Genomic DNA, 27818 nt, shown 5'->3' on the forward strand with positions numbered 1-27818 from the left:
ATTCATATATAAAACCACTTCTAGGCTTGTGCTGGCCTGTGGGAGACTGCATTTATAAGGTGAAATTATCTGATTGGATGTAAAATTTCACTCCACCAATCCTGTTCATGCCACATGAAATGAAAACCTGAAAAGCTAAAAAAACGATGTGATGGAATTTTACACATGGGTTCCGAAGCCTTTCTGTACATTCCTGTTGTATGTTCCCTCTCCCTGGAGCCATCAGTCTGAAAGTTCATTAGACTTTTCATCAGGGACACTGCTATAAATGTTTAAATAATCAAGTGTCAGGCTGTGCGCCTCAAGTGTGACACTCCCAGCCCATAAAGATTTTGGGGTGCGTTTCACCCCCCAGGGGGCAGTAGTCAGTCGAAATGTCAGATGAAAATTTACGCATCATTGAAACCTTGATTTTAAGAAAATCAAACCAGTAATTTGATGTCCAAAATTGATAGCACCAAGAGGAGAACATATGTCTGGCACATTGTTCATAATTATTATCATCTACCATGGATGAAATTAAGCATGCATGATCCTAGGATAGCCCTTTATCAAGTTAAGTTTGTTTTTCGTAAAACACAACGAGATTAATGTTACAGCTACTCATATTGTAAGAATAGCTCAAAGTCCAAAGCAGACAGATGATTTTGGCAAATATTTTTCAGGTCAAAAGAATCTAAAGCTCAAATCTATGATATTGCAATTGTTTCCTGCATTGTTGTTGTTTCTTCTTCTTCTTACACATTCATGCTGTACCTTGAATCTGAACAACCTCTCATGGAGAGCCAGTCAGTGGACAGAACAATGCAAGGTAGGCCTTGCCTTTGTACTAGCACATCAACCCCTATGTTGCAAGGGACACTTTGTTGCCAGGACAACCAAAGTAATAATAAGATCTGACACTGCAAGGAAAGCGTCAGGTACCAATCAGTGCTCAAATCAGCAGTCCTCCGACTGAGAAAGCCTCTTACAGTGCTCCATGGTGCCGACTGTTCACAGCCAGTACAGACTTCTTGGCTCTGACACAGACCGAGAGCTATCCTGGGCAAAGGGACCTGTGGTATATTACATCCTCATTAAAACACAGAAATCACATCATGATTAAGTTCTGAGTGTTTTTCAGGCATTGACCCCTGGAACCAAAGCTGATTAACTTTAATTTCAGAGGCACACTCTTGAACAACCTCACAGACACGCAGCATGTGGTGGGATATTAATAATGTTGATCTTTTGCAAAAAGAAATAAATCTGTATAACGACTCTATGATTTTTCCTCCACTCTCCTCTGCCCACTGGCTGCTATAGGAGGAATGCAGTCGCTCGCTTCCTGGTGATGAGTCACCGAATGTCATTGTCACATGGGGAATATTACATTTTCCATTGTGTTGCACAGAGGCTGTTGTCACAGATTGATTCAGATGAAAGGACAGGTATCAATAAGTCCGGTTCATGTCGGATATTAATAAGTCCAGTTCATGTTTGGCCTTTGAGGATGAGACAAGGACAAGGAGGCTCCAGTCTGATATGTAACACAGGGTCCCAGACCCCTGATTGGCTTTGCAGACCACAGTCTCCTCCTTCTCTCTTTGAATACACAGATGTCAAGGAAAGCTATGAAAGCTATAATTAGTCTTTGGCTGGGCGTACAAGTTGTGCATGTACGATAGCCAAGGAATGGCATATTCAGTAGTTTAACATGATATTGGAGCAGCAATCAACTAAAAGACCTTAGTAGTTGTCAAATCATAGAAGCACTGAAGAACCCTTCAGATTTTCTGCATTTCCTTTTCAGTATTTTCAAATATAGTTGGAGGCTCAATGTCATATCTGAATTAGCCAACAGGTTGTTTATATACTGTCACACACCCTGTGACACCCCTGGACAGATGATGTGGCAGTCCCAGATATGCACCGTAATTTTCCACGTGGAGAGACAGCCTCCCTCCTTACAGGTTCCGGGCAAAAACAATAAACTAACATAATGAACTGATAGACAAAAGAAAGCAAAACCCAGCTACAACTTTTCAGTTACCAGCTCTGCCACTTTTCAGCAGTCCTTCACTTTCCCTTTGTCTTCTGTGCTCTAACAAACAAGAACTCCCAGTCTCACCCCTGTACTGTGGAGAAGGGCACAGCTTTAAGCGCCTGGGCTGATTAGTTAACACAACCTAGGTGTGGGTGCTCTCTCCATCAGTAGAAGTGGCTGAGACAAATCCGCTTCTCCACTGGATCAAATGCCACTTGACGTGATTGTAAAGTGGCTGAAAATAGTTTAAATAACCACAAATTATCATAGAGGGATGTATCCACTACACATCCACCAAATAACTATTCAAAGTAATGTCAATAACTATAACACACATTTAAAATTAGGCATGCAAACCTAAAAACCTCAGAATTGTATGGCTGTGGTCAAGGTGCCCTGCCACCACAACTCCACCACTGAACTGTTCCAAACTGGTCCCACCCACAAATAAACAAACACACGTGGCAGAACAAATACACACCAAATTAAGTTGTAATAAACTTAATTTCTGTTATTTCTGAGCAGTTTTACAAGAAATGATCATTGGAGCTGTTCACTATCTGTTAACTCATACAAATGAACTGGTCAGGAGAGCAGTATATTATATCTATACTGAGAGATTTAGGGGTGATTTAATTGTTATCCCCTTTATGAAATTAAAAGTCTCAAAGTGAACTAGAGACTCTTTAGGTTCAGTTCTGTTAGTAGAACGAGGGGACATAAATGGAAATGAGCAAAAGGTAAATTCCGCACAGACATTAGGAATATTTTTTTCATGGTAATGTGTGGAATAGCCTGCCTGGTCATGTAGTAGAAGCAGAAATTCATGGGGGATTTCAAGACCAGCCTTGATACGGTGTTAGATACTACCTAGACTATAGGCAATCAGAGCACTAGGTACTATTTAGTTAAGTACCTTGTTGGACTGAATTGCCTGTTCTCGTCATTATGTTATGTTATTTTACATGACTGGTCAAAAAAATTGCTGTACAGGACAAAAATGAGGTCACAGTGAGATTAGATGTGACTGGTGGCGAAGTCCGATAATACTTGTGTGATCCAGCCCTGACAGCACACTGGCTAATCCATATCCAGCATCTATTTCTGTAATTCCCATCATGCCCTTGCCCTCCTCTGTCCATGCATTTCAGCCCAAAAATCCATCTTCAGCACCATTGAACCATCTTAATCCATCTCCAGAAGGGCTTTAAGTGGTCTTACATGGGTGCTTCAGATGAATTTGGTGGATTACGAACATAGTTTTTTCATCTGTGACTCCCAAGGAGTGCCTTGTTTCATCTGAAGAATAAGCCAAGTGCAGTACATTCAATACTGCTTTCAGAAATAGCACCCTTTCAGAGTGCCACAGAGATTTCATCAATCTATTTTAATCATGAAAAGACTGCCAATCCATTGGCCATTATTTGCTTTTAAAGGTGTCCCTGTTGATTGAATTTTTTGAGCTGTTATTGTCAAAGCAATCTTTTTGCAGCACACTTTTTCCAGTTACAGAATAGAATAAAAATGACTTCAGCACAGCAGGACCGAGCAGGTATAGTGGTCTGTGGGTGAGATTTACAGCTGTGACACATTTTACGAATGCTATTGAAACACATTGAAACTGCATACTGATGAATGCAGTCAGCACTTATTAAATCTTTAAAAAATCTGTAATCGCATATACTTTCCACCCATTGCTTTCTTAAATTATAGTATGTTAAAGGTTTTCTTTTCCCTGAATCACATTGGACTGCTGACCAATGACAAATACAAAGATGTTACACACAGGTCAGAAGAGACACAGTAGTCTCACATAGTTGCCTCACAGATATAGGCAGCCATTCACCATTATCAATGCCAAAAACCCCAACAAAAAGGTCAACTGTATATTCACCTATTAATTGGTAGTAAATCACACCCTGTTTCACAATTGCTGGCATTCACAACTCAAACAAAACCCAAGTGTGCACCCCACAATTTTGCCGTCCACGCTGCAAAAAAATGTGGTCTTTCAAAAATTATTTTCAGCTCATAAAGTTAGCACACAAACTGAAAATGAGACTATTCTTATTTTCTGCAGTGTGCAGACAGCAGTTTTGCATTCACTGTGCACATATTTGCAGGCACCAACAGTAAGAACTTTTTATTCCTTTTTTGATTGAGAGCTTCAATCCATCTCCTTAAGAGTACATTATTTTGCCATATTATTTTGACCTCCTCCAAGCAGGGAATGGCAAATCTAACAGCAGTGAATAATCAGTATGCCGGAAACTAATTTCATTTCAGAGGTAACAAAAAGATCCATTATGCTGAGGCTAAATGTGCCATGCTAATGACAGTCTTATATACCAAACTCTACAGCATCACCGCAGGTGTACAAGCTAATTAGAGAGGAACATCCAATCAAAGCCTCAGGCTATTAAGGAGTGCTTAACTCAGGAGTGTCAAACTCTTGTCTAACCTTGAGACAAGGTGCAGGTTCTTTAGCTAATCAAAACAATGCAATTAATGACTGGTGCTGAACCACACACTGCAGCCGTCCAAGTGCTGGATTTTAATACCTGTGACTTAACTCAGCAATTTTAAGTAAATTTACAGAGAAAGTCATTTTAAGTAGTAATGGATTGTGCTAATTTTGGCCCTTTTACTTTAAATCAGAGGTGATTAGATTAAAAGAACTAAGTGACTACATTCAAGAAAGATCTATATTACATTTTTAGTTAGGATGAGGCAAAAAAGATAGAAAGGTTTCAGTGTATTACCTTTGTCAGTTTAATGGAGCTATGTACTGACAGGTAAAGAAGGGCAAATATATTTCGCAGTCACTGCTCTCCGGCTGTACAGGTATACTGGGCAGGAGAACAGAGAGTTGCTGTGCAACTGTACAGGAAGTCTCAAACACAATTCCAGTCCCATAGTCCTCCTCCAGCAGTTTAATATGCCAGTCCACACAGTGGAGACCACACCAGCAACTTGGCGAAAAAAACAGAAATGAGTCTTTCAGTGTTCGTCATCCGAGGGTGACAGGAGCAAAGGACATGCTTCTCCAAGGGACTGAATGAGTCTTAAAATACAATAGCTGACTGCTCATAAGGAGGATCCCTTTGGGTCTAACAACCTTTAGCCTTAGACCACCAGGGAGAGCCTATGAGTCACGCGGCGCTGCTGGGTATCTGAATATGAAAGAGACCCCTCACTGCTGCAGCAGCGGGGCAGAAAAGTGGGGTTCACAAGGGGGCTGACACCTACATCCTGACACCTGGAGCGGAGAGCTCGTTAGGGTACCTGGTGCGGGAGGTTCATTAGTGTACCTGGAGCGCAGGGCTCGTTAGGGGAGAGGGAACAGTGGGTGCAAAGCAGGAAATGAAGCCCTGCAGCCAGCAAACAGATTCAGCTAATTAGAGATTAGAGCAGCGCAACAGTGGCTGTCAGCTCCACTGCTCCCACAGGGAATCTGGCAAGAGCATAAATTAATCTGATGGTATGACCTCTACAAAGATTTTAGATTTTATTTTGTGAAGACATTCTTTCATATTGATAAGTGTATTTCTTTAAAGCTTTCTATTATGAAAGAGATTAAAGGTGCATTTTTCAAAAAAATCAAAAAATAATTTACACATTCCCCATTGTATCTGTAGGCACCCCTGGCCACCATTATGTGACATGTAAACACTCACCTGAAGCACAGGTTCCACTGTGCAGTTCACCAGAGGAGGAAAGCTCAGGGGCCAGAAAGTAAAAAAACCTGCCAAGTGTTTCTTCCACCCATGGACTCAGCCAGCTGATTTCACTAATTAGTTCTACCTCCTGGCCAAAGAACTGTGCTAAATAGTAAATTCAGGTGTTTGGAACAAAACAATGGGGAGGACTTTTACTTTCTGAACTTTTCCACCTCTGCAGTCCACCAGCTGAGCAGTCATTGGCATGGAGAGTAGACCTCATGTGTGGGTTGTTCAGGTAGACTGCAGGTTCCCAAACAAGGAAAGGAGTTGCTGGTCCATGGAGGGACAGTCCTGCTGATTGGTTCCTTTGACATGGGCGACACTACAGGAAATCACAGACCAATTGTAGTAATTTTTTCTGACACATATAAAGCCGAAGGTGGGGTTTTTGCCTGGGTTAATGGAAAGAAACCACTGGCAAAATTATTTTAAACATTTGATTTTAAACATTACATTTATTCACTCACCGCAATATCATGTCCATTTTGTTTGAGTAATTCATAGATTAAAGATATTGCACCAAACAATTCATACATGTACACAAGTGTGTCAGCATGGTCAGAAACTGTTTGTTACCCCCAGTCAGCAACACCTGTTTCCACTTCCTGTGTGCTCACCTCAAGTGCATCTGTACCCCTATACAACACCCAGACTTTAGAATGATGAAGCCAAAAATGATGAAGTTGGGATTTGATAGCAGACTGTGGCGCGTGACTCTATACTGGAACTGTATGTTAAAACGTGAGCCAACCAGCAGCCCCATTTACAATCCAAGTTTTGAACAGCACTGTTTCCATGGATTCTGAGCATCTTATTCAGAGAGCTGGCACTGACCAGGATAAAGAACCACCACAAAGAGATTCTATATATAGATGCTCTATAAATATGGCCTGAATCAAAATTCTTTCAGACACCATTTATTTACTTCGGCAATATAAACTTAAATTCTGTTGATCAAAGGTGTGTTATATAATTTATTTGTTTGATAATCAGCTACAATTTCAGGGGAACATGCTAATGGTATTTTTTTTACATCATTACATTCTTACTAAATGATTATTTAATATGATTTGACACTTTGTTTTCCCCATGTCATGTATGTGTACATGATTAACTAAATGGATGCTGTTGCCCTGGAGATAAACACCTGTTGGCTGTGAATACAAAGTTAATGGAATGCTGCTTCAATGAAACAAACACAGGCTGTGTGCTCTCTGAAAGTATCACTTACTATATTCATTCTCCTTAAGCACCTATCCTATCAGCAACCGAAGCTTTTGCATGGAATGAGTTTATTATGATGTCACTGAAGTGCCATTCAGTTCTGCCTATTGCCTTTTATCTTGGCACAGAGATACAAATGTGCGGAATGTCAGGGTGACCTTTCGAGCAGAGCTGAATGAAAAATAACGGTGAGGGAGCTGGGGTGTTAACCGTTCCACTGGAGGCCTACGTCTGACGGCTTATTTCTGAGAAAACAGAAAAGGGTTCATCCGTTACTCAAATGCTTTGAAACAAAGCGAAACTGTGTCTGAACTCAAGAATGAATATGGCCACACAGCTCAGGAAATAGTAATTTACTTCTACTTCACAAAAATACAAAATCATCACCCACTGACACGGCCATTACAAATATATAAATCAAGTAAAGCTTTCCTATCCAGCCACTAACTACCAGAACTCATTTAAATTAATCAAAAAGCTTACAATGATCACACTTAGACAAACTCCAAGTTGACAAAAATAAATGGTTTGTGCTCAAAGTTTTATTTAAACATTTTTTCATTATTCAAGCACACAAGGATAAAGAAATGCAGAGACATTTTCACCAAAATTTTCATCAGCATGATGCAAGTGAGAACAATTTCTCATCTAAAATGTGTCATACTAAAGTCAGCATGAACAATGAACTTTGTAAATGTAACTCTAGTATGTTCGCATTATGTTCACATACATGAGCTTAAAATTTATTTCGCCAAGTATGGCAAACAATGTGAAAATGAATTTTAACATGGACAAATTTTGATCCCCTAAATATGCATCAAACGAGGCCAACTAATCAGGATGAGATTCATTTTACACATGCACCACCACCACCACCACCAGTTATGCCCTCCCCTAACTGTTCACATTTATGATCATACACTTTCTACTTCACAGATCAGTCATCATAGTCCGAAAACTTGTTGACATACCAGGGAAAGTTAAGGCAGTAATTCAATAAATTATTTAAAAATGCAGTCCAAGCCTTTTAAGAAAGTATACAGTGCACCCACCCAATAAATATGGAGTGAAGCCATCAGCATCAGCATCAGCATCAGCATCAGCATCAGCATCAGCAACAAAGAGCAGAGGACAGTGAAGGCAGGTTGCTATGCTAGTGGCACACACACAAAGTCTCACTCGGTAATCCCACCTGCAGATGTAAGATACTGTGAAACTGGAATTGAGTCTCAGCAGGTTGCAAGATGACTGTGACAGATTACTCAAGGCTTTCATTCTAATCTGGGAAACAGAGAGACAGTTTCCACTGGCTCCATCATGCCTTCATTACCATTATTCATTATCTGCCTGGAGGTCCTTCTGTACAGTTACCAGAAACGCAATATCAAAAATTCAGATATTTAAATTTTGAATTTTTTCCCCCCACTTTGTTGTGGCAGATTTCAAAGTCAATGGCTGCTCGTGATAAATGATTGCGAGATGAGATTCTGTTATTTTAAAAGATGAGAGGACCAAGAGAGATGGTTTTGTTCTTATTTTACACAATATTACACTTTAACAACTCTGTGAACCCAAAGAGCCAAGCTTGGCCATGGGCACAAAAGTAAATAAAAACATAATTAATATGTTAAACATCATCATTCCCTCCAAATAAGACTTTGTTAGACACATTAAATGAGTCTAGTGTAAGCTCACAGTGGATTTAAAGGTTATTGCAAATTATTATGACTATGATAACGTCAGAGTTATGGTTTATATCTCTTCAAAGCTTGTGTGGCATTATTGTGAATACACACGACTATGCATTCTCTAATATGCTTCTGCAATTTATATTTTTTAAATGACTTGCATCTAATTACCTTGATTGAGACTCGAGAAGCATTGGACATGAGTAGAACAGGTTTTTGTTCACTGCTAAATGGAGCCTGACCTGGGGTCTACAGAACCAAACCAAGCCAACTGGCTGTGATTTACAGAGAGAGAGAGAGAGAGAGAGAGAGGCCCAGCACATAGTGCAAACAAATTTGTTAAAGAGATGGAGGCAGTCATGGTGGAGTGCATGTGCTATGTTACTTGTCTAGTGACTTAATACAGACATGGTCTGCATATTCTGAAATTACTGAGCTGAAAAGTTATGATTAAGTTATTAAAACAGTGAACATGTGTAATAATGTGGACAATACAAATGAAACGATCAAATGGTTGAGGTTATAATATAGCTACGATATAAGTCAATACAATACGTGCAATTAAACCTAAGATGCACATGCAATTCTAAGTTTGTCGCATGGAATGTATAATATATGCAATTATGACTCAATATATAGGCTATGATTTGATAAATTATGCTTACAGTGGAATTAAACATTGTTATGGAAAAAAGCTCCCAACACAGAGGAAACCGTAATAGAGGAAAAAAAAAACCCAAAAAAGGAAAACTAAACATTCAATGAAACAGTTTATTCATAGCTCTCACACAGTTCAATGCCTTACATATAATAGCTTTGTCATATTTAAAAACACACACGCACACCAAAAATACACCTCAAAATGAGTGGCACAGCAAAAGAATGTACATAGTTTCTGCCACACATTGAACACGTTACTCTTCAGCATGCTACGCACAGCACCTAGTCGTACTGCAATTGCATAGAGTCCAATTTCAACTTCTCTTTCAATTAAATTTTTACATTTAAAGTTGAAACTATTTGGAATGGGGTGCTGAGAGAGCTCAGTGAAATGCAAATGATATAAAAGCGAGACAGAGTGCTACTCAGTGTCCCTCCGCTGCGGCAGCCCGGGCCATTGCTATGGAAACAGAGTGATGCTGGCCGAAACACATTTAAACATTAGCAAAACGGAAACGCACGACTCTTTATTCGCCAATTCGTCAATTCGCCAAAATCTGGACAACCATTAAAAAAAAGCAGTGTTAAAAATATATGCAGAGCACGTCTGCCACAGTTAAAGAGCGAACTAAACCACCACACACAATTTCAGTTTGAGGTTTTTTGTAAAAGTATACATGCATACGTGAGCTTGAGGAGTATTCATAAATGTGACCTGATGACTGACATGAGGGTCTGGAATCATAAAAAAGGCAGGGAGGAGCACCCGGCCTGCCACTTCTAAGCAAGGTACAGCAGGTAATCAGCTGAGATGGTGGTACACCACCAGAGGGAAGACTACGAGGACCTCACTCACTGATATTAAACAAAATATAGCACGAAATCCAAGAAATAAGTTTCACCCAGCGTAAAATAACCATACACACCCAAAATACACAACTCAGGCCGTTAAAATATTTGTTAAAAACTGAAAAATAAAGAAAATGTACAGCAAATTAAAACCCTGTATTCCTTTGGATTAAAAAGCTATGCTTAACGGGTCAGATCGATCTCTGCGAAGTTTCACTGACAACATCTTCTGCAACTCTGCTTACTGAACACAACCAAGTTTCACAACACAGAGCTAGTTTTTAAAAAGTTTTCCTGCACTTTAAAGTTTTGCATTCCTTTTCAAAATATCCCTCACTGCCAAGAGATGCTAGAACCTGAGGTAGGTCAGGGCATTATGCAGCATCAGTGTACTGAGAAGAACTCATTACACTGTACAGACACAGACCTGAACATCAGTGCATAGCAATTTAAATAAAATTCAATTCAGTTTATTTATTGGCGGAAATCACGACAAATATTTTCAAAACAATACATACTAATTTCAAGTAAACCAATAAAAACATTTCAAAAATGTCTTTTATGTATGCCGTGCATGACTCATTCTGGTAGAATAAATCGAAGTATATTTAAAAGGAAATGTGTTTTCTTTCGCTTAGGCAGGGTCATTTATGATTTATAAGTTTGGAAATTTACTGACATTATGAATGGTCTTTTGGAAAGGTCTTTTGAACCACTGCATAGAATGCTGGTTATTTTCATTCAGGGCAGATCAGTGTTAAAAAAAAAGCATCATGTTAAAAAAGCCATTAACTTCATAGCCGGGAGCACGTGCTGATTAGCTTATGAAAAAGGTATACAAGTCTGTAAGACATGATCTGACTATAAAAAAACAGCCAATTTAAAGCAGAAATAAACTGACTCACAAAAGGCACTGAAGCAAATATGAACCAGAAATATGCAGCAAAATTAGATTTTTTAAACTAACCGTATTTCAATGATGAAATTAAAAGAAAACACATATACTGCATTAAACCCAGTCATCCTTCTTGGCCAGATATGGTACATAAAATCATCCAGGGTGAAGGATTTAGAAGGACCTCAGTGGAGTGAGAGACAGGGGCAGTGCATTTTCTCTTCTATGGAGCTCAGAGGAGTGTTTTTTGTGGGGGACAAAGTGTGTGGGGGGGGCTGTGGCTGGACGGGGGTCAGTCGAACTCTGGCAGGCATTGGCACAAGGCCCCCAGCCTGCTCGGCTCTTTCGGCTGGGGGCCTTCGCCTTCGAGAAGGCCATCCTGGTAGTGCCCGAACTCGCTGATGGCATCCTCAACACGTGTGATGTACAGCCAGCTGATGATCACTCCAAAGAACTGCAGGCATAAGTGACACCGGTTTTGAACAATGCATATTTTCTTTTATACCCTTACAAACCTGTCCTTCAGCCCTCTGCATCCTAGTTGTATACAGAAGAGCCTCATTAATTCTAATGATCTAAAAGAGTCATGAAGACTCTCTTCAGTGCGTATTCAGAACCCACTTTGCGTGAGGTGGAACTAACGAGCCCTTACCTGCGGCAGTAAAATTCCGAGCAGCAGCCCGGCCATGATTTTATAATTATCCATGAACCAGATGAAGATGGCATCCGTGCATCCTCTCACATGGATAACCTTTTGCAAGTCAAGGCGCTGTAGATGACAAGGAGCCATAGATATAACTATATCAGCCACATGCACATTATTTACTTTATTTATTCATTCATTTGTTTCTGCTAATGTCCTGAGATGTCCCACAGCACCATACATGGCCACATATTTCACAAACAGCTACCCTGTCTTATTTTACGATACTATTATATTTCTGTCATATTTGTATATACAACCCCTATTATACTTTACAAGCAATATATTTGCAGTTCACTACAGTGAAATACCAAAAAACTCATTCTCAATTCTCCAGTTTTCATTCTCCATAGTCCGAGATTGTATGTTCCATACTACATTTACAACACTTGGTAACAACATTTCGTTGCAAAAAGAAGCAGTTTTTTTTGTAGACACCCTTGGTTTTCCAGAACACCATCATCTTGAGAGACAGTCCCAAGAAGTCATATAATTAACTCCCATTCAGGAAAACCATGTAAAAGCAGAAATGGATTTGAGATTCAGTTTTACCTGTTTCTGCAGGACCTGGTGTCCACAGAGGGTGTTGGCCACTACCTGTGGCTACAGGACATACAAGAAATAAAAAAAAACTTTAAAATGTGAGCAGAAATCAAGCATCAGAATGAAATGAACGCATTACAGATGCAAGCACATATGATTTTGAGAGTATTTCTAGAGGGATTAATTTTTCCCCCAATTCATTCAAGAGAAAATGAGAAAAAGCAAAATAAATAATAATAAAAAAATTGGCAACTCCAATCCCACCAGAATTTGGAATGCCTATTTTACAAACTATGCACAAGCATGCTCAGCCCCTGCTGTCAGCTTACAGTAGGTGAGCGAAGACAAACCTGCGGTTCTCCTCCAAACATGCAGTGCCAGCCAGCTGCTTATTTTTACATCGAAACCACAAGCTGTGCACACACAAAGCGGCAGCAGGGGAGACCCAATCATACGCGTTCACAGAGAGCAAGCCACTGGCCACAGATGGCCAACAGGGGTTGCTTGAGCAACAAATACTGCCATTCCTGCTGACTGAATTCCGCCCGGTAACAGTCGGCACTGGCATGGGCTGGATTTGATCCGAGGCCATGCTACTCACTCGTGCCGTCAATGTCACTTTTTACTGAGTGAGCCACCTGTCAGTGTGTAACATTCGGTCTGCCAGAGTAGTGGAGCGGGATGCGCTGGTTAAGGAGGGGTGTGAGTTTCGGCTTAAAAGGGTGGTGGGCAGGGTTACAGATAAGAGCTGCAAGACCTGCATGACAGAAGCGTTCCCCAGACACGCACACTTTTCCGGGACAGCCACCCCTAGAAATCTGCTTCCCTTGAGAGTAAACCAGGGGAAGACCAAAGTCGTCATGGGATATAAAAAAACAAAAAAAATAAAATAAATAAATAAATAAAATATTGAATGAGGACAAACCGAGCTGGAACAGGTACAGTCCTACGGCTGAACAACCCACTGGTGTAGGCCTACCAGTCCCCTGGCCTATCAGGCATTTCTCCCGTTCCACCCATTGCACAGTTAACCAACACAGCCACAGCTATTCCATTTTCTTGTGTAAAAGGTTCGCTGGGATGTGACCCCAGCTATTCATGTCAAGTGCAGAGGAATTATTTAACCCTATAGTAATGAGCTGAATTGTCAGTGAACTGTGGCAGGCTTTCATTTAAAACGATAACATCATTTTCTCTGTGATGCGATAGCACGTCGTTACACTTGCACCTGCTTCGTCGACAAACGTCTCACAGGAGGTTGACATGAAACAGGTCCTTACCTTTGTTATCCGTATTAAACAGGTCTGAAGACAAAACTAGAATTATTTTCCTTCATGTTCCAGCTTTTTCATTAATCTGTCACATATTCCATTACATGGTAATAAATGGCTGACACTTCATGTACTATGATTAATTATTTAGTTGTTCCTCAGTGATACAGAAATAAGGCCACCGGCTCCTCAGTGTAACGGGCTCTACGTCTTGAACGAATCATATTTTAGCAGCGAAGAGGCGGAGGAAAAAGCAACATTCCAGAGAAAGCCCCATGCTTGAGAGAGCTTTCAATTAATTAAACACATTTAATTTACTTTTATAGAACTCCATTAGCCTCGGGTCAAACTCCACATTAAAGCAGTACTGACAAGCCAACTAAATCGTACACTGCAATATGTATGAAGATGGAACAAAGAGGCAGCCTTTCAGGTCTCTGTACATAACCTGCCCAGTGCATTTGCTCAAACATCCACCTGATTGGGCTTTTTTGTAGTCAAATAAAATTAATAAGACTAGACTGAAGACCACAGCTACAGCTGGTTCTTTTTAAGCTCCACAAAAGACAACTATTGCTTCCAGGTGAGGTAATTAAACAGTTAAACAGTAACCTCAGAAATGAGGTCATGAACTCAAGCAAAGCAAATGGAGGTCTTATTATTATAGTTGTGAAATATCGAGTTTAAAGCAAAATGCACAAAACTTTAAACCGCAATCATTCACTGTCAGCAATGCAATCAGAAATTATTAGGGAAGTATGTATGGAAGGTACTGAAACTGAGAGCACAGCTTCACATTTTTTAATGTTTTTTTTTCCCCCAGTAGATGCAGTAAAAATATAATGAGAGTACTTGTGTAAAATACCTTATGTTAAATCCAGAGACCTCTGCTGCAGGCTAATATGTTTTCTTTGCCACAGGTTTACTTGCTCATTTTTTACATGAAGCACCATCTGGACTGCTGCAGTGAAAGCAGTCTGTTCGGGCACTCATTTCATTTGCTAACACAGTTGGGAAATCTGAGGCAGGTTTAGGGATTTCTTGCTTTGCACTAGTTTCCATGTTGCTCAATGTCCGAGAAGTCTCAGAATACAACAGTGTACAGACTATGGCCACATTTAAATGGCTTTGTTTGCGGCTGATGTAATCATTTTTGAATGGCGATACATTTGTGAGAGATTCTTCCTTTTTAACATCCATTCTGACTTGGTTGCAGTATAAGCCTTAAAACTAATTTTAAAATGAAGGACCTAAAATGGTAAATTGGTAATGGGGAAGCAGAGACCATCTGTACTTCGCACTGCTTTGTATGCATGAAATATTTTGGGGAGCACTGGGTGGCTGGGTTTTAGAAAATTGTGGTCAGATTAGAGCCAGAACATTCCAGTCAGAGATGAGCAGTTTTGCAGAAAATCATTTCAGTCTGCCACTATGCTGCATATAGATCACAGGTATCCACACAGGATTATGACTAAATTTAATCAACTAAGTCAATTAATGTGTCTTTGCAATTTGCCACTGTACTTGAAGATGTGGCCAGTCAGTGACTGACGGTGGCAGTAACACTAGTGACTATGTGCATCTTCAAGGGAGATTCCTCCCCTTTGCCTAAAGTCTGACAGACACCAAGGAGACACAACCAAGAAAAGCATTTTTATACCCCATTTTCCATTGACAAAGACCCCACAGAGCGCCTGTATTTCAGACAAAGAACTACCATTGAAACAAAGCTACTGTTATTTTATTGATGAGACATTTTACCCTGCCTGTTATTCTGTGGCTCCAGATGCTGTAAATGCTTACACAGGATAGCACACACTCTGTCATAGTTTTCATAACCATAAACTACAAACTGAAGAATAACAGTAATAATAATGAAGCAAATGATGTGTGATTAAAAGAACAGATAAGAAAATACAAGTATAAATGCTATTCTTGCTATTACAGCTGAGGAAAACCTGTTGCAATCACTTTTTCTTTTTAAAGTTTAATTTAAAGAGCCACAAGATAAATATAAATTCTTATCTTTTCAGATTTATAATGAAATATTATCAAAGTTGCTCTTAAACAGTATCAGACACACATTACAATATTAACAGAGCGGGGCCATCCAGGTTTGTTCAACACAATTTTGTAGTGATGCTTCAGAGGAAAACAGTCTTTCCCGAAAACAGTGAGAACAGATTGGAAGGTGTGACAAAACGCTTAGCATAGGCAGTTCTGTAAGAGAAATGTGCAGTCTGGGATCAAAACATCTGACTCATTCGAAACCTGCACTTCTGACGCAGGGACACCTGTTCAGCTTTCCTAAAAATGGACAACAAGTCCTTTCATGGGACTATACAATATACTGGCAATATATTTCAGGGTGGACGACAGAGCGCTGACTTACAGAGAACAACTTTGCTGCCGTGTAAACCGAAAGTTAACCGGTGCGTAGGATAAAAGCCAAGAAAGCTGTAGCCTACCTGTAGGCCCACACAGCAGGTGTAGGGTACACCACAGGCCAGTGGCCCCGGAGCTGAGCAGTTGTGATACATGTTCACTTCCCAGTCCAGATACTCCGTCCCACCACAACACTTGAACTGTAAAGACATACAAACACGCAGCTGTGATGCTAAGCTTGTCAACATTATTTTTAAGAGACACTTTAAAAATAGGAAAACTACTTCTGAATCATCTGCACCAGGGCTAGCTATCCCTGGCCTTGGAGTGCCAGTGATACATTTGATAAATATACATCTATGAAAACCAAAAAACCATCATAGATTGAAAGACATTTGTCTTGCTTTGGTTGTTTGATGTTAGAGAGCAGGGAACTTTCTGCATAATATTTCACACACTCAAGATCCAAAGCTTTCATTATGTGACTTTTACAATAATAAACCATTCAGGGGTCTGCCAATTTATTTTTCAATACGGGGAATGAAGCAAGTAAAGAGCAATTTCTAAGTAGACTGAAAATTTGTAAAGCACAAATGTGCAGTGAAATGTGAAAATCAGGCTGCTTGTAAACAGATTCCCACTGGGGTTGAAAGGGTATATATATATATATATATATATATATATTTGTGGACAAACATGACTACTTTGTGGTAGGTTAATGAAATACAATGTTTTCGAGGACATTTATTGATTTATTAGTTTGTTTGCCAATTTCCCACCTTGTTTCAGTGAACAGGAATGCAAATGTGGCCCTGCCATTTCATCAGCCAATTAGGTGGCTTAGCTGTCTGAAGCACACGCTGAGGGCTGTTTCTAGACTGATTGTGTCATGCATCAGTTTGACCTCTAGCCCAAGTACTCTGCTCTCACAAATAAAACCAAATACATGTTATGTAGCTATGTAGCAAACAATCATTTCAACAATTAGCATTATGCATGTAAACAAAAGAACATCTTTGAATGACAATAATAACGAATGAGCATTAATACACAAAAAATTTGATGTGTAACTGCACCAATACAAAAGGCCTACTGTACTACATACTAAAAGCAAAAATCTGATGTACAGCCCAAACTCAGCCTTTTTCATGGAGGAGAACATGCCTGAGTTTGGGCTATTTCTGGAGGCTCATTCCACTTGAAATTAAAAGTGTCATAAGAAGAGAGGTATGCTGAATCTTACAGGCAGATGTCTTCCAACATTAACACGTTTTCCTCATAACTGTACAACATACATTTTAAATGAGCAGCTTGTTTTGTTTTAAAAATTTCTATCCAACATATGAAATTCTGTAACAGAAATGAGGTTAACGGTACATTTTGATGGTTACATCATTTAAAACACTGTTTCAGAAATCCAGGTTTCCAAGGCCTGTCTGCATTGCTGTGCTATAAAAAGACATAATAGCCATCATTACCTACGCTTGCAGTGGCAGGGAAGAGAGATTCTTCAGTTTAATGAAGGCTGAAGAAACTGTAAAGAATGAATCCTGTGCTAGCCGTTACAAAATAATTAAGCAACTAAGGTTGTACTGTACTATAGCTTTTGAATATGATCCCAGTCTAATAATGCTCCCAGTGACACAACTGAGTCTGCAAGCCAGTGCTTTTGCAAATATCTTTGCAAAGAATATCAGAAAGGGAGACTCGACAATACCTTCTGGGATGCTGAAAACATCTTTTTGTGAACAGGGAAATGACAGCAAAGATAAATAAATGAACAGTAGGACATAATATAGAAAATTCAAGTGAGTTATTAAGGACATGTATTAAAATGAACTTAGTTTAATTCTTTAAATATTTAATACAATCTAAGGCTCTTTTCATGTAGGTTTTGCAGACACAAAAGAGCAAGGAAGATTATCCAGTCTTATAAAAGATTTTCTTCATCACATGTCTGTTATCCAATAAAAGTTGGAAAATGTGGATTTTGAAAATTGTTAAATAATTGTGCTACAATATAGCACAGCTAAAAAGTGATTGAAGGAATAAATTATAAAATCAAGCTTTCCTGGGTTTCAGTTTCAGTCTCAGTTTAAAGACATAGACATGTCTTTCTTTTCAAGGAAATGTCAATGCTTGGTGAATACTGGTTTTTGCCTGGTAATAAGCACCATGAGGGTCACATATCTAATTCCAGCCTTCATTAAACCTAAACTGGTCAAGCTGGTTTAAGTTGTGCTTTCGGGACTTTTAGCTGGTCAACCAGTTGTTCACCAGCTGACCAGCCTACATACCTGTAGTCAGCTAGTCCACCAGGTTACTCTTACCAGCTTAACCAACTTTGACCAACTACGCCCAACTAGAGACCAGCTTTGACCAGTGATAGGCCAGTTTTGACCACTTAGAACTGTTAAAAGCACAGCTTAAATCATCTTAACCAGCTGGAATTTTCAGCAGGGGATTAAGAGCAAATGAAAAGTAAATGTGCTGAATTCACTAATCTAGTTTTGAACATAATAAGCTGCGTATTTCGTAAGATATTCTTTTAAGTACCAGCCAGGCTAATCTACTAATGTACACAGTCTCATTTAGCATTCTAAATACTTAGCTAAATACGTCAAAAGTGGGGCAGCAGTCCAACAGGAGGTTTTCTCAAGGCAAATTATTTTGTAATGGTATTCAATCCAGTTAATGTGCAGCGCTTTATTTTTATTTCCAGCCATGTGTCCTATCATGCTGCATGTTCTTTCCTTTAACTGATAAAAAAATCACATGATTCAGAATTCTCAGGTTATCCCTGATTATATAATAAATAAATACCGATGCCAGCATTGGAATTATGCCTGCCTTCCAAATTTTTTTGGAGACTGATTCTATATTTCAGATTGTGAAAATGGCCTTACCTTTCTCTGAACAAAGTCCATAATGTTCTTAAAATCCAGGTCATCATAGTAATTCACCATCCCCTTCCGAATATTTTTATTCAGGAGGTGAACTGTCTACAGGGAAAAGAAAGGTATTCTGTCAAACTTGCAATCAAAAATATATGCCTTTTGAATCAAAGGAGGAAACAGAATGTACAGAATATACATAATTAATCAATACAGAACACTCATCAGCACACTGTCCACACATATCTTACACATGTTTATCACACCTCGTAAGATGTGGACACTATGTACTGTGGTTTAACTATGGTTAAACTGATTAACACTAACAACGAGAACGGCAACAACGCAATCTATGGAAAAATAAAAATAAAAATAAATAAAAATACAAGTAGTCGTTAAGACAGTCGATGCGCCTAAGTCACCTATGAAACAGCTGCCTAGTTACAACCCTAAGTTTAGTCATTTACAGGGGGGAAGGGAGGGATGGGGAGAGGTGCAGCCTGAAGAGGTGGGTCTTCAGTCGTCGTTTGAAATGGGTCACAGTCTCAGCTGTTCTGACCTCCACAGGGAGGTCATTCCACCATCGTGGGGCCAGAACAGACAGGAGACGTGTTCTGGAAGTGCAGGTGCGAAGAGGGGGAGGTGCTAGGCGTCCTGAGGTAGCAGAACGGAGGGATCTGGCTGGCATGTAGGGTTTGAATATCTACCACTTTCAGAATGTCTGATTACATGTGTAAGAATCCCCCTCAGATAGAACAAACAGCAGAAGTATCTGAGCAGTGAAGGAATGCATGTAGTCTTAGCCAGTGGTACTGGAACAGGATTCATTTAATGATATCTCAGTTATCTGACTCCAAAATAATGTTTTAACCTTTCCTCTGAGCTAACACTTATACATAGAAGGAGACTGCAAATGATCTGCTAGTAATGTGACTAGGGGATGCAGATATCCTGACTTCTTTGTGCATGTTAGGACCTTAAAACTGCTAGGTGTGTAGTGGTAAGAATCAAAGAGGAATGTCAATTTATTGTACAGTATGTTCAATAATGGCAATATACAATGGTGCAAAATGTGTGAGTAGTGGAATGGCTATACACGAATGGTGTGCAGGAGACCATGTTGACGAGTCTCCTCATACCATTCCGCTTTTTCCCTTGTATACCCAAGGATCAAAGAAAAACCCCAAGACATCAAAGAAAGACACAATCACAGAAAAACAGTAACATTATTGATTGTGCTCGTCTAATCTCTGTAAGCCTATCGAACCGGGTTGTAGTACAGCTGGGTGCTAACTCAGGTAATATGCATTACCCATTGTTCATCTTTACTCAGTACCCACTGCACCACAACCACCAAAGACCCCAACGTAAGTTTACATAATGCTGATCCAGTAGAATGTTTAGCAACTGCCATTGCACATTGCAAACTCTTTATCAAACCCTTCTGACTCCCTGTCAGCACAGTAAATACAGTCAGGTCCATAAATATTTGGACATTGACAAAGTTATTGTTATTTTAGCTGTCTTCCACAGCATATTGGAGTTGAAATTAATTGAATTTGATTTAATTTGAAGGTATTTACATCCAAATCGGGTGAACGGTGTAGGAATTACAGCTCTTTTTATATGTGGTCCCCCCGTTTTCAAGGGACCAAAGGTAATTGGACAATTGGCTGCTCAGCTGTTCCATGGCCAGGTGTGTGTTATTCCCTCATTATTTTATTTACAAGTAAGCAGATCTAGAGGTCTAGAATTGATTTCAAGTGTGGCATTTGCATTTGAAATCTGTTGCTGTTAACTCTCAATATGAAGTCCAAAGAGCTGTCACTGTCGGTGAAGCAAGCCATCATTAGGCTGAAAAAAAAAAAAAAAAAACCCATCAGAGAGATAGCAAAAACATTAGATGTGGCCAAATCAACCATTTGGTACATTCTTAAAAAGAAAGAATGCACTGGTGAGCTCAGGAACACTAAAAGGCCTGGAAGACCATGGAAAACAACTGTGGTGGATGACAGAAGAATACTTTCCCTTGTGAAGAAAAACCCCTTCACAACAGTTGGCCAGATCAAGAACACCCTCCAGGAGGTAGGCGTATCTGTGCCAAAGTCAACAATCAAGAGAAGACTTCACCAGAGTAAATACAGAGGGTTTACCACAAGATGTAAACCATTGGTAAGCCTCAAAAACAGGAAGACCAGATTAAATTTTGCAAAAAAAATCTTAAAAAGCCTGTACAGTTCTGGAACAACATCCTACGGACAGACATCAACTTGTACCAGAATGATGGGAAGAGAAGAGTATGGAGAAGGGAAGGAACTGCTCATTATCCAAAATTATCACCTCATCTGTGAAGCATGGTGGAGGTAGTGTTATGGCATGGGCATGTATGGCTACCACTGTAACTGGTTCCCTTGTATTTATTGATGATATGACTAATGTGTATAGGGCTACATTATCTGCTCAGATTCAGCCAAATGCTTCAAAACTCATTAGACGGCGCTTCACAGTGCAGATCGACAATGACCAGAAGTATAATGCGAAAGCAACCCAAGACTTTTTTAAGGCAAAGAAATGGAATGTTCTGCAATGGCCAAGTCAATCACCTGACAAGAAATCCAATGGAGAATGCATTTCACATGCTGAAGGCAAAACTGAAGGCAAAACGCCCCAAGAACAAGCAGGAACCGAAGACAGCTGCAGTAGAGGCCTGGCAGAGCATCACCAGGGAGGAAACCCAGTGTCTGGTGATATCTATGGGTTCAAGACTTCAGGCAGTCATTGACTGCAAAGGATTTGCAACCAAGTATTAAAAAATGACAATTTAATTTACGATTATGTTAGTTTGTCCAATTACTTTTCAGCCACTAAAATTAGGGGGTGGGGGGGGGGGCTATATATAAAAATGGTTGTAATTCCTACATTGTTCATACAGTATTTTTGACAAAACCCTTAAATTAAATCTTAAAGTCTACACTTAAATCACATCTTGATTGTTGCATTTCAAATCCATTTGGTTGGCATACAGAGCCAAAAAGATGAAAATTGTGTCTCTGTCCAAATATTTATGGACCTGACTATACTGTTTTCCTTTGGGGGTTTGATAAGGGGGACACGTTTGTAAACCACCTTACAATGAACCACTGCAAACATCAGTATTAATCAGGTTATACCTTAGTAAGAGGCTGAGAGAGAGAGAGCAGAATCACACTGTAACAGACAAGTGCTTTTATGCTGAGGATTACAGTGGCCTTTGCATGTACACGTACGGCCTTTCAGAAATATCGATAAATATGTAGCACAAATACTGCTGTGTTTGACGCCTACTGCACCGCTCCTCGCCCAGTTTGAAGCAAAGTAGGACCAAACATCTCTTTGTATTTCAACCACAATAAGGAGGCCAAAAACACAAATATCAGACTGCATTACAATGCCACAGCATGAAGCCGAAAGGAGCCAATTCAGCCAGGCTCAATAGCAGCAAGATACCCTCATACCCAATATATCTTCAGAGTCAGAGAGGGATAAAAGATTAAGCAATGGAAATATGAAACATTGGCCTTTACCGCCTTATCACCAGCTGAACTGACTAATCCTATCAGTTAATTATCTGCCCCAATCAAAGGCATAATTAACACCAGAACCGCTGCTAGACTGAAGAGATTGATCTTTGTGGATGGCAGGATGGGGCTAATTAAAACCAGTTTCCTCCATGAAGGAAAAACAAGTCTGAATATGTCACATTATATCAGCCTACCAGGCATTTCTCTCTCACTATAGTGGATAAATGTGCTCATAGCCATCACCACAAAGAGAACAGAACTGTCCCATAGATCTATCACTATGCAGAGGACAGAAATAATGTATGCTGCTTGCCAATTAACAGGTCCAAATAAATGCGCCCACTTCACTTCCTGTTCTAGCTTTGCTGTACTGGCAAGCTTTTTAGGAGCATGTCTTTTGATTTCACATTTTTTTTTGTCTTAGGTTTTAGTAATGTGATGCTTTAGCTCCTAATTATGTTTAGGCTATAATATTTACAGTAAAAGGCCAAAGTTTTGGCCACCTATGGTTTTTTATTTAAAAACTTTAGGTAGAGAAGAATTCATTTAATATATGCATATTTATTGAATAAGAAACCATAAGAAAAGTATAAACATTTTTTAACCTATTTCTACCTACATTAAAACAAAAAGATGAGTTTTGCCTAAAAATAATCTTAGACATGTTCTCAAAATATCCTCCTTTGGCTTTAATTACAATTAAACTAAATTTTGGAAGTTCATCCGATAATTTTGCATAGTGGAGGGATAATTAAATTGAATGAAATCTTATCTGCCTCAAGTTTTTATTAAACCACAGGTAGCCTAATACCTTTAGCCTGTAGTGCAAATAAAATAGGCACTAAAGTTGCATGAAATATGGAAAAGAAGGAGGAGTTGGACATAAAATTGTGGGGACAAGTAAACATATTGTGGCAAGAAGGTTATTCCCAGAGAAATTGAAAGAAATTGCAAAGTAGCTGAAGATTTAAAGGTGCACTGTTCAGTACACACTCAGAAGGGTCCAGCTGATAGGCAGAAATGTTAGTAAACACGATGTCCAGGAAACTAACAACCATTCACACCCTTTCACAAAAAGTAAACCATGAATCAATCAGTTAAATAAATGTTACATCTGAAGTTAAATCTTTAAAAAATGCCAACAGCAAAGAGTTGAAATTTTTCCAGAATAATAAAGCTGTGGCCTGTGCATGTAAGGCTTGATTGATGACTTTTCAGTATTAAAGAGATCTTTCTATGAGTGAGCTGACCTCTAAATATTCCTGTATATTTGCACATTAAAATAAAACCCTGCAAAACAAGAGTTCAGGGTCTTTAGTGCCATGCAAAGAAAATGGTTTGTCCTTTTCTCACTTTAACATTGAAAATTCCTCCATGTTCCCATCTCCCTCTATGCCTCCCTCTGCCCTCTTCCACTGTACCTCTTACCCCATGCTCATGTATCTCTTCAATGAAATGAATCCTGTTCAAGAGGCATTTAATGTAATTCCCTTTCACACACTGCCTCCACATTTTTCATCTGATGCCTTCATAAACCATTTCCCGCAGAGCTCAAGCCTGGCAGATTCATGTCTCCCATCTTCCTTTATGTTTAAAAACAGCCTGCAATGTGTCATCTCAGAAACGTGCCTTCATACTGCTCTGGATAATGATGCACCACCAGGCTCTCTGGTCGCTGATATGACTGGTATTTTAGTCCTATGGCTGGAGAGGAAGCTAGTCTTATGGTTCATCTGTCCTACTGGTCTGAAACAGGTGCCATTGTCTTTTGCTTGTTATACTGCAACATTCTGTGCATAACTTTGTATTATTCATTTATTTATTTACCTACCTACATGCCTACTCTACATGGAAGAAAGAATGTAGACACCCAAACAGCACACCCATATGTGCTTGGTTTGGAGATTTGGAATGAACATCATTACCAAAACATGGGCATTAATATGGAGTTGGTTCCCCCATTGCTGCTACAACAGCCTCCACTCTTCTGGGGAGGCTTTCCACTAGATTTTGTTGCAGGGATTCGTTTCCATTCAGCCACATGAGCATTAGTGAGGTAGGGCACTGATACTGGGTGATAAGGCCTGGCTTTCAGTCGGCATTTCAACTCATCCCAAAGGTGACTGATGTGCAGGTCAGTCAAGGTCTTCCACACCAAATCATCAAACCATTTCTTCATGAACCTTGATTTGCACACGGGGGAATTGTCATGCTGAAACAAGACAGGGCCTTCTCCAAACTGTTGCCACAAAGTTGGAAGCACACAATTCTCTAGAATGTCATTATTTGCTGTAACATGAATATTTCCCTTCGCTGGAACTGAGGGGCCTAGACTAAACCATGAAAAACAGCCCTAGGCCATTATTCCTCCTCCACCAAACTTTGCAGTTGGCACTATGCATTTGGGGAGGCAGCATTCTCCTGGCATTCACAGAACCCAGATTCGTCACTCACTCCAGAGAATGCATTTCCACTGTGTCCAATGGCGGTGTGTTTTACACCACTCAAGCCATTGCTTGGCATTGTGCATGGAGATCTTAGGCTTGTGTGCGGCTGCTTGGCCATGGAAACTGATTTCATGAAGCTCTCGACAAACAGTTCTTGTGTTGACATTGCTTCCAGAGGCAGTCTTGAACTTGGTAGTGAGTGTTGCAACAGAGGACAGATGATTTTTACATGCTATGCGCTTCAGCGCTCAGTGGTCCCGTTCTGTGAGCTTGTGTGGCCTGCTGCCTCGTGGCTTCACTTCACAATAACAGCACTCACAGTTGACCGGGGCAGCTCCATCAGGGCATACTTTTTAAAAATTTGACAAACTGACTTGTTGGAATGGTGGCATCCTATGACAGTGCCACACTGAATCATCAAGTTCTTCAGTGTGACCCGTTCTCCTGCCAATGTTCGTCAATGGACATTCATTGGCTGTATGCGTGATTTTATGCACCTGTTAGCAATGGATGTGGCTGGCTAATTCGAAGGGGTGTCCACATACTTTTGGCCATGTAGTGTACCTATCAGGAAGTCTCACTGAGATGAAAATCTCTTTTCAAGAGAGACTTGACCAAGATGGCAGCAGTACATACCTAAGGTTTCAATTTAAAACACTGTAGCAACAGAAATACATAGCAGTACAAAATAGTAGTAGTAGTAGTAGTAATAGTAATAGTAGTAGTAGTAGTAGTAATAATAATAATAATAATTTGACACTCATAATAACTCTTAATAACATATCAATCAATCAGGTTATTAATATTTCAGTGTTATACCATGCAATTCACCACAGAGTATAGCTGTACACATACAGTACAACACATCTTTACTTTTTTTAGCACTTCCGTACAGAGAAGCAGCCATAAGAAATTTACATCAGACATAGATGACAGCAATAAACAGAAAATCTGTACTGAATAACAAGTATTGAGAGTAATATACAGGGGATCAAAAGAAAATCAGCACAATGGAAAGATTTTTATTGAACTGATTTACTGCATATAAATAACTACTCCCCGGCTTCCACATGATTTAATGCAATTCTTCATAATTCTCACATCACCATGTCAACCGAAACTGATGGAAATGTGATCAGGCCTTGACGTATCAACCTGTTAATATGTGCATCTTGGGAAGAATACAGGCGTATAAATATCTCAAATTTTTCCCAAGACATCATCTAAATATCTGAATATGATACGTAATTAATTCTGTCTACTAAAATTTTGATTGCTTTCAGCTGAAATTGCAGTTCTAGAATGGCCAGTGTAAATTATTTGTGAGATCCATTGTCCCTATTACAAATTTGTTTCATACAACGCCACCATTACATCTGTAGCCATATGCAGTACTATATATAGAGCCATACATAGGGCTGTATGTAATGTATAGAGACGTATATAAAACTGGGAAAACAAAACTGATTGGGTTTGATGGTACCTGGTTTCTGAACGCAAGCGCCAGAATCCCACCAAGCAGCTCCAGAATCAGACAGATTGTCAGGGTGTAGAGGAACTGTAGGGGAACAGCACAGTTCACAGTCATTATTATTCACAACCCTATTGGCAGCAGTAGAAAGGATCTGTTACTTAAGCAGTCTCTCTTAACTTTCATCCATCTTCTGTTATAAATATGTAATGAAAGAAAATGGCATAAGTAGTTTCACAGCAGTTACTCAAATATCCAAAATATTTTTGGAAAATTCGTATGTAGGCTACTGAACCTCTTACATGGTATTCAACAATTTTAATGAGTGAGTAAATTTGCTTGATTGACATTAGCATAGAGAAAGGTGCCTTCATAAATTAAATGCTCCATACTTTATTGCAATGTACAGGTGCTGAGTATTTCTACCGAATAACTGGTACTGTTTGCACTACATTCTAAGATTTTACACCCGCTGAGATAAAGCAATTTAAAAAAAAATTCTCCAATTTTACATTTAATAATTTAAGAATTATTTAAGAATTTCTCCCCCCCCCCCATAAAGCCTGATATCAGATGAGATCTTTTCACTGTAAGCTACTATGTTTTATTTATATAATGCTTTTCAAAGTACTCAAAGATGCTTTACAACTAGTTTTATTTTAATAAAATCCAAAATCAAAACACAGAGGTCAAAAAAGGCACACAGCACTGCAAAGAAATCATAAGTGCATAGCATTAAAATCAAGCAAGTGTGAGAACGACAAATGAAGACAGCATATAACTGAGGGCAATAGAACAAAGTAACTAAAAACATGGATAATAAAAGTATAATGGCAAATTATATATTGAAAGCTGTTTTGAACAGGTGAGCTTTGAGAGCTTTATTGAAAGTGGGGAACAATGAAGAGTCTCTGATACGGTGGGGCAGAGAGTTTCAGAGGGATGGGGCTGCAATGGAGAATGCCCTATCCACCCCGAAGTCCAGAGCTTGATCCTTAGAGCTTGGATGAGGAGGTTACCGTTGATGATCTGAGCCTGCGGGAGGGCATATAGCAGTGGGGGAGGTTGACCAGGCTTGAAGGGGCCAGATTATTGAGGGCTTTATTGGTGACAGAGAGTAATTTGACCTGAAATCTTTGCTGAATGGGAAGTAGAGGTTTTGAAGAACTGGATTGATTTGGTCACTTGAGTGGGTCTGGGCAACCAAACAAACAGCAGAGCTCTGGACATACTGCAGTTTTATAGGTAATACCTGTGATCAGGGCATGTTGCCAAGGCCACAGATCAAATTATGTCATCAGAGGACATTCTTGTCAATCAATCAAACCACTTGTCAGTGTAGAAAGGTGACAAGTATATCATCCAACCCTTCTTTTACATGAACATTGCAGGCATTTAGCAGTGTCCATTTATATAGCTGAATGTATACTGAAGCAATTCAGGCTAAGTGCCTTGCTCAAGAGAACAAAATCAGTGTCCT

General features: G+C 39.5%; 1 protein-coding gene across 1 annotated transcript in view; it reads right to left on the reverse strand.

Moving 5' to 3' along the window:
- Window positions 1–9417: 9417 nt before the first annotated feature.
- Window positions 9418–27818, reverse strand: part of tspan15 (tetraspanin 15) — a 31122-nt gene continuing 12721 nt past the window's right edge. The window contains exons 3-8 of the mRNA XM_064316907.1: window positions 26351–26425; window positions 18873–18968; window positions 16050–16166; window positions 12320–12370; window positions 11717–11833; window positions 9418–11518 (exon numbers count right to left, since the gene is read on the reverse strand). Coding sequence (XP_064172977.1) covers window positions 11357–11518; window positions 11717–11833; window positions 12320–12370; window positions 16050–16166; window positions 18873–18968; window positions 26351–26425 — 618 coding nt within the window. The 3' untranslated portion in view covers window positions 9418–11356. The remainder of the gene's footprint in view (window positions 11519–11716; window positions 11834–12319; window positions 12371–16049; window positions 16167–18872; window positions 18969–26350; window positions 26426–27818) is intronic.

This window comes from Anguilla rostrata, chromosome 18, assembly GCF_018555375.3.
Source record: "Anguilla rostrata isolate EN2019 chromosome 18, ASM1855537v3, whole genome shotgun sequence".
Lineage (NCBI taxonomy): Eukaryota > Metazoa > Chordata > Actinopteri > Anguilliformes > Anguillidae > Anguilla > Anguilla rostrata.